Here is an 8659-nt window from a genome sequence, read left to right on the forward strand (position 1 = left end):
GGCCCCCTGACCCCACTTTGAGAACAACTGCTTTACACCCTATATCAGTTTTGGGGATTCTGTTTAACCCCTCACAAGAAGACTCACCTTATGGGAAACTAACCTCAAGTTAGGTCAGACAGAGGAGCATCTCATGCACAGCCAGTATGGAACAAACCAAATTACAGACTGGGCCCTTCCTATTGAACCGTCTATATGAGACTACAACCCCCTGGTGAAGTATATATCGTAGAGCGCCATGGTTCAACGCCCTCTTTCTTTCCTTCTTGCTGGAGGGCAGATGTTAGACAAACAAGTGCACGGGTCTAGTCTGCAGGGAGTTCGTTTTTTCTATCTCTTAAACGACTTTCCACAAAACAAGGCTTAATCCCAGTTTTTCTCTAAAAGCTCCGTCGTCTTTTTTGCTTTTTCGCCAACGTTTCACTCGCTGGAGAAGTTCGCTTCTCTCGGAACGTATGCCCGGGGCTGCCGGCTGCGTGCTCTAGCTAGCCTAGCTTAACTTAGTCTAGCCTGTCAATTGAGAATTGAGAAAGAGAAAGGTGACGTGCCCACGTTCATTCAAAGTCTTCTCGTGAGGTGTTATCGTAACTATAGGTTACGTAGGTAACCCAGGTTACAGAGAAGGAGGGCGTGGAACCGTGGCGCTCTACGATGTATGGGAAGGTCCCAGTCTAATTCGGTCTGTAATTTGTGCATGGGATGCTCTTCTGTCTGACCTAACCTGAGTTTCCCATAAGGCGAGTCTTCTCGCCGGTGTTAAAGAAACCGGGGTTACCTATGTAACCTATAGTTCTTGACATGAAAAAAAGGTTTGAGATACCACTGATTTAGAGGTTTATATCGTCGTTGACGGGTGAAAACCTTGTATGTCCAAAACCGTTCGTTTTGCATTTATCATTTTAAAAATGATTTAAACCAATGAAAACAGCAGATTTGCAAGCACACAACGCCTCGCACCGCGAGGCGTTGTGTGCTTGTAAATCTGCTGGTTTCACTACTTTTGCGTGACGACCTTGTACGATGAAGCAGGGCTTTACTTTGCGAAAGAACGAACAAATTTGAAGCTTGGAGAATGGAGATACATGGTTTCCACCCGACAACGACGATATAGTCTATACGTCGTATTCTTTTACCACGACCAGGACTTGCGCAACACAACAATAAAACACCAATGAAACGACGATAGCGTGACAATTCAAAGTCCCTGGAGACCACCACAGGAGCTCACCTTCATCTTCTTGGCCTCGGCGCGGCTCTTGTAGCAGAACTCCACCAGGGCCACCATCATGGCCAGGCCCAGCCCTCCCACCAGGATGTAGAACACCCCGGCCACGTTACTGAGGGACAGAGCGCTCGTCTTCTCCTGGGTGTGTGTGTGTGTGTGTGTGTGTGCGCGTACAAACACACACACACACACACACACACACACACACACACACACACACACACACACACACACACACACACGCACATGCACGTACATGCACACGCATGCACACACACGCACGCATGCACACACACACGCGCGCACACACACAAACCCAGGCATCCAGAGAGAAGCGAGTCAGAAAGGAGGTGCTGAGGTCAGTGTGTTGCAACAGTGGGTATCTTTGTCCTACAGCTATACACACTAGGGATGGGACGATAAGCGATACTGTCATTTGTCGCGATAAGAAACACTTGCGATAATCGTATTGTGGAGATTTAATTTATCGTGATATCGTCCTCCGTCATGCACTGGGATCAATTCACCTTTTATTTGCCGAGCTGCATATCCGGTAACATTAGGTAAAAGGTACTTATAGTATACATTCTTTTTTTCACTCTCTATCAAATGTCTTTGCCAAAAAATAGTCGATCTACAAGCTCACAACGCGTTGCAACGCGGCGCGTTGTGAGCTTGTAGATCGGCTATTTTTGGGCAAATGTTCCGCCCCAGGATAATGGATTTTGATTATCGCGCTAATATCGTAAATCGTGATTTATTTTTTCACAGTCATCGTGATATAACATTTTCAGATCGTCCCATCCCTACTATACACACACAACTATAATAATGCATTTTATATTTATGGTGGCATAACCTCAACCAGTCTCTGGTGTACACATAACTAGCAGCTGTTCCCACTGTGTTCACGAGTGTATGTGAAGAGAAGACAGACACACATTAAACACAAAGCTTTCAGGAACACACGGAACACACAGCTAACGAAATTGTGTAACACTATGCACGTCGGAATTACCAACATTTTGACCGAAATGTTGTCAAAAGGTCTAACGTAAGAAAAATGAAAACATTTGATTTGATTAAAGTTTCTGACACGTTGCACGTTTTTTGGGATTCTGAATCCAATGCAGGCATTTGTTTTGCACGAAACATTCCTTTCCGAGAAACGGACGCCACAACACTGTGAAAAGTGATGACTCGTCAATAAACCATAGTTTTATCACTTTTATGGGGTCCGTTTTTAGCCCGAGGAATGTTTTTCCTGCAAAACAAATGTTTGCATTGGATTCAGAATCATGAAAAACACCTAGTTTGACCCCTTACATGCTGCTTAAAGCATATTTATTTGTTGTATTATTTTACTGTATAGTAAAGTCTATGAGAGCCCAACTTTGATTGGCTCCCACAAGTTTCCAAAGACAAATCTGCGATGCCCCTATAGCCAAAAATGTTCCATATGGCATGTTCTAACTGTGTGCCAAATTTCATGCTTCTTTCATAAAGTGCACGATTCCATCAAAATACTGCCCGAAACGCCTGGACTATGAGTTTTTCCACAGCAGATTTGGGACTATGGGTGGACTGTCACACTGCACACATACAGATGTCTGTACATGTCAACGCTGTTTGTGAAGGTCTGTGGATGACCCGGGTGGCTAGATTAGAAACTATAACCTTTGTAGCAGCAATACTGTTTTTTTTTTCTTTCTTATACAGCAGGGACATGCAGATAATGTTAGAGAGGCAGGGGCTGAAATTTCTAAAAGGGTCTTTTGGTGAAAATATTGAAAATAGCTGACCTCCAAGCTCACAATGCATCGCAGCGCGACAAGTTGACAAGCTTGGAGGTCGGCTATTTTCAGTGCTTGATACCACACTGAGCTAAGCATAATCAAGTGAATACTGGAGATGTGGTGTAACGGCATGGATTCCTACACAATTCTTTCAACATGAAATGCTGCATTCAAGTTCAGGACAGTTTGGATTTTGCATTCTTTAACCATAGTAAAAACTGCATTCTTGGTCTGGAGAGGGCACATTTTACAGACGGATAAAAGGGCAGGGGCTCAAGCCCCCTTTGATGTTTATGTGTGCACGTGCCTGTTATACAGCATGTATACTGTTTTTAGTCCAGCACCCAGTCTATAAGGCCTTGGATGTCCATGCCTTTTAGGCTGTGTTTCAGATTTCATACAATCACAAAGTACAAATATAATACCAGTTGTTCAGATTCTTGTTAGTGGGACTGACTGCACTACTGTCAGGCGTGTGTCCAAGGTAACAAGAGCATGTGCTTAGCACATCACCATGTAGCAACCCATCATCCATGGCTGTCCTTCCCAGTACAACCACAGACATGGCAGTCAAGAGGTGGTCGAGTCGCCATTGCTAGCAGTGACAGGGAGCTCAGCATACCTGGGGGAAGTGGCAATGCACTAGGACAGAAACTCGTGCACATTTAATGCTGATAGATGTGTTGTTTGCGCCTTCAAGACAATGGTCCCCCAGCACCCCTATGCGTGTCTCGAAGACTCTGAAACAAATGGCCTATTTTTACTATTTGCCATAAAACTATATATTTAGGGCTGAATGGCGTACATCATCCTCATCCTGCCAGGGGGGTGACAGACAGACAGACAGACAGACAGACAGACAGACAGACAGACAGACAGACAGACAGACAGACAGACAGACAGACATTGTGTTTCTGGCGTGTTGTTTTTTAAATAACATTTGCTGGTTGAATTCCCACCTTATCAACATGAACATAGACAGGGTTTGATAGTGGTGTGCTAACTGTGTGCTGTGTTGTTAGTGATGTGCTAACTGTGTGCTGTGTTGGTAGTGGTGTGCTAACTGTGTGCTGTGTTGGTAGTGGTGTGCAAACTGCATGTGTGCTGTGTGCACTCAGATAGACAGACAGGCAGGCAGTGACTTTGTTTTGCAGTTTTGCTGGACAGTCCTTCAAACTCTTCTTGTTCTAGCATACTAACCGTGGAGCTTCATTCATACACCATCATACGACGGGGTACTAACAAATATCCCATAAAAGTAAGACACTAAAATAATTAAGTAAAAAAAGAAAAAAAAAGAAAAAAAAGTTAGCAAACCTGAAAAACTAAACTGAAATTGAAAACATATATAATATATATATATATATATATATATATATATATATATATATATATATATATACATATATATATATAATATTTAGTTAGTTCATAACATAACTAGTTCATAACAATAGTAACCTTGGCAGTGTGTATGATGGTGTATGAAGCGTGTGTTGACTGTGTGTTGGACATAGAGACAGACAGGTGTGTTTGTACCTCCACACACATATAGAACTAACCTTACTGGTAGAGTCCTTGAATCCACACTCTCCTTTATCGTACCACCACTTGTTTTTCATCTTGTCTAGGGTTCCTTGCTCATTCAGTTTCAATACGGCAAGGTTTACTGGCACTCTTCAATGGAATAACATAAATAACATCATTACCAATGTTATCTTATGTTATTAGTTGGGGCAGCGGCTCTCAAAACGCTGGTCTGGGAACTCTAGCGCAGGGCCCGCGGGGGGAAAGGCGACGAGAATGGAATGGTCAGTCGGTCAAATTGTTTGCCATTCCGACGTTTTGACATAACTTTTGAACCGCTTGTCTTAGAGACTTGTGGCTTTGCTTCACTGGGCTTGCGTACGATTCCTCGTTCTTCATACGAGGAAAATTAGTTGACGTTAACTGCAGGTAAATTTGGTTTTGGTGCTACTGGGCTGTGATATTTGAGCCTATATACGGGACATAAAAGGCACCGTTGCTTAAGCCCCTGAGACAGAGAGAGTGAGAGACGCTGCAGTGAAAAGCCTCTTTCTGCTTTCTTTTTTTTTAATTAAAATCTTTTGTTATTTTTTTTGTGTCAGACTTGGCAGCCCCCTTAGACCAGAGCCATGGATAGAGAGAGTTTAGTACCATGCTGTACAAACTCTTTGAATCGATGACTCTTATTTTGGAGAGGATAAGGGGGAAGGGGGGAGGGGGCTCTGGGGGGGTGGGGTAGGGAAAGTTGAGGGAGAAGGGGAGGGGTGGGGGTGGGGGGGGGGGCGATAGGCGCTGCTGCTGCCATCTGGTCTGAGGTCGCCTGAACCTGACCTCTCTTTGACCTCTGTCCCTGCCTTTTAACGACCTTGACCTCAACCAGGTGGGCTGCAGCGCATCGCAGGAGGACAGCAGCACAGAGCACAGTGCCCTCTAAATGAGGGGTTATTAACTGTTTAAAACTTTAAAACTCTGTATTAAAGCACAACTGCACTTAGATTAGAAGTCTGGGATGTACACTCTTTATGTAATCAGTCCAACTGGTACAGTATATATGGATAATTCACAAATTGCCACCTCATTTCAAGGTGAAACAGCACCGAATAAGTAGCCTGATCTCAGACTCAGCTCACGCAGTAGTCTGAACCTGTGCCTATTCTGAGCGATTTGCGGGGGAGGGACTTTTTTGCGAGCGTGCGCGCGCGAGTGATCGCGACGCACGGTGATCGAGACGCACAGTGGACGTGGCGCATGGTCGCGGAGTGTGTGTGTGATTGTGTGTGTGTCTCTGTCTGTGCTAGACAGTGACTGCTTCCACACAGAACTGCGACCAGAAACATGTAATCAACATTAACAGCTTGGTGAAATCAGCGTGCGCGTGTGCCTTCATCAGCCTGCCTGTGTGTGAACTTCGTTTGAATCGTTTCAACTGCTGCGCGGATTGGATATTTGTTAGACCCACTCCCACCCCCCGCGCTCATTGGACGGGCCGAAAATAAATCCCGATTCATGTACTCAGAGAAAGAGAAAGAGTCCACTCTGAGAGTGGGCGGGGTCTATGGTCTGGAAGCAGGCTACCGAATAAGTATTTTAGCCAATGATTGCACGCAGACCTATTTGATTCTGCCAATATATCAAGTTTTAATGTCAACTTCATGTTGATTTTGGTATTTGCATTTATGTGGCTCTGTATCTTCAAATAGCAAAATCAACATATATATATAGTTATTTGTTTCAATTGTGCAGCTGTTTTGCATTCATTTGCTAAAAGAGTGAATTCGAGAGCTGTTTCACTGTTCAAAAGCCACTGACAAGAATTTGTTTAGTATTATTAAAAACTCTGTTAGTGCCCAAACCGAAGAATTTTGTTTCTTTTTTTCAATCCAATCCAATATTTCTTTTGCTATTTTACTTACCCTGAGCTGCTAGTAAAGACGTGGGTGGTCCTGGCTCGTCTATCGCTTTCCAACGAGCCATTCTACATGTTGCGACGATGTATTCCATTGGAAATGGTTTAGAATAAAGTTTAGAGCCACCCCAAAAAAACTCTATTTTTGCGCGACGTATCCGAGGTACCAAAACTGAACAATTCCGGTTTCTAGAATAAAATGAATTAAATAATCGGAGGCCTCGACGAAGCCCCCGTCTAAATTTTTATTCCACCCCGAAAACCGCGAGCTCTTTCCACCGGCCCGTAATAGGGTAACGCCGCCGCATCGCGCCGCCTAATCCAATACATTGTCACATCTTTAGAGACCTTTTTCTCTGAACTGTGTTCCTAGGGCAGCGAAAAGGTTTTTTTGCGGCTGAATAGCCTCAGATCGGGCTTCTAAAAAAAAAAAAGCCGATAGCTAACTGTTAGCTCACTTCCTCCGGTTCACGTTCATAACACCCTTTGCAGTGAAAACCCAAGGCACTTCTGCCTGGATACCCGGATGTTATAGTGAAGCCCTATGGGGAAATGTCTGGCACTCTAGCGGCCTCTTGTGGCCCCTGGCAGTTAACAAGTTAATGTCTAAAATTGGACTAGTTAGACTAATTAATGACAAGGTATACAACCCAAACCTCTATGAAAGTGTTGTTGTGTGTAAAGAAAGATCATATAAACACGAACAGTTGTGAAAACATATTCGTTTATATGTCAAATTTTTATCAGCGAGCATGTAGGCCTATGTGTGCTTGCATGTGTGTGTGTGTGTGTGTGTGTGTGTGTGTGTGTGTGTGTGTGTGTGTGTGTGTGTGTGTGTGTGTGTGTGTGTGTGTGTGTGTGTTTTGAAAGGCACTGCGACTGTGCTGCTTCCTCTGGTTTCCCTGTTCATCAAAAAGTTTACCTATGACACCTCACTGCACGTGTGCGTTTGTCTCAGCATGTTCATGTACGTGTTTGTGTGTGTGTGTGTGTGTGTGTGCGTGCGTGCGTGCGTGTGTGTGCGTTTGTGTGTATTAACCTTGCTCTCCCCTCCTCCGCTGCCGCACTCTCCCTTGTCATACCACCACTTGTTTTTCAGTTTGTCCAGGAGGCCCTGCTCGTTCAACTTTAAGACCGCCAGGTTCACCGCGTTTCTACATAAACACAGTGGCTGTTAGCGCTGCTGTTAGCTTGTTAGCCCGTTAGCTCATAACGGTCCCCTCCCCCCCTTCGTTGCCCCCCCCCCCCCCCCCCCCCCCCAAAAAAAGGCAATCAGCTGGATAAGTTTGGAGGGCAGTAAGGCGTGTGTTGGCGCGCCATTTCTCCACGTGGGGTCCACGGACCGACAGGTTTCAGAGTGGATGATAATAGAATACGCTCTGAGAGTGTACTAATGGAATAAACAAAACTGGTGTGCACAGGTCCATTTGTGTTCCATTTGTACACTCTCTTAGCTAGTTAAATGAACCGTGAATATTTTACAGTGTATATTGTATATATATATTTTTTTAATTCAAGAACCCCCAGTGTTATACTGTATACATTAGGCCATGCACAGACCCCCATTTGACACTGTATGATTTTGTTTTTTAATCTCTGGGACCCAATCTACACTGTAAAATCGTTACTGTTCATTTAACGAGTCCACAACTCTAAGAGTGTACACATGGACCCAAATACCACTTAGTTCCATTTGTACACCATCAGAGTTACAGGCCTCTAAAGGTTCCATTTGGACTCCTGGTGGTCCCCGGGCCCCATGTTGAGAATCAGTGTGCTAGCATAAGCTCTTATTAATGGGCAAAATAAACACAGAAGTGACACAGCTGATAAGACTCTTAGCAGAAAGCATAGTAGTGTTAGCTTGTTAGCGTTAGCTCAAGCACAGTGTAGGCCTACTCCTGCTGTGGAACATAATAGCAGTTAGCATATAAGCCAAATGCTTAGCCAAGGGTCACCATGTGTGTTCTAGAGGCATACATTCCAGCACAGGGGCTATTAACAGTTAGCATAGCAGCGTTAGCTCAGGCAACCAAGGCCTGGTTTAGTGGCTTTTGTCTGCCACGACAAATAGACACAGTGGCCATTAGTTTGTTAGCATAAGCTCAGGTGATCCCCTCACAGCTAATATGGGTGGCACCGAGCCGTTGGCATGTTAGCATAGGCTAGTTCACATGCTAGATGGTGCTCAATGGTTAGGTTGTT

The 8659-nt window shown here is 44.5% G+C and overlaps 1 protein-coding gene across 3 annotated transcripts in view; it reads right to left on the reverse strand.

The window, feature by feature from the left end:
- LOC308282517 (glutamate receptor 2-like) overlaps positions 1 to 8659 on the reverse strand; it is a gene marked incomplete at its 3' end in the record, with an annotated part of 189786 nt that overhangs the window by 27684 nt on the left and 153443 nt on the right. For 2 of the 3 annotated variants that reach the window (XM_080722884.1, XM_080722882.1), the window contains exons 17-18: positions 7494 to 7608; positions 1229 to 1363 (exon numbers count right to left, since the gene is read on the reverse strand). In XM_080722884.1, coding sequence (XP_080579010.1) covers positions 1229 to 1363; positions 7494 to 7608 — 250 coding nt within the window. Of the gene's footprint in view, positions 1 to 1228; positions 1364 to 4583; positions 4699 to 7493; positions 7609 to 8659 lie in introns of all 3 variants that reach the window. The other variant, XM_080722883.1, reaches the window with a different exon arrangement.

Source organism: Nannobrachium achirus (assembly GCF_963921795.1).
Source record: "Nannobrachium achirus genome assembly, chromosome: 3".
Lineage (NCBI taxonomy): Eukaryota > Metazoa > Chordata > Actinopteri > Myctophiformes > Myctophidae > Nannobrachium > Nannobrachium achirus.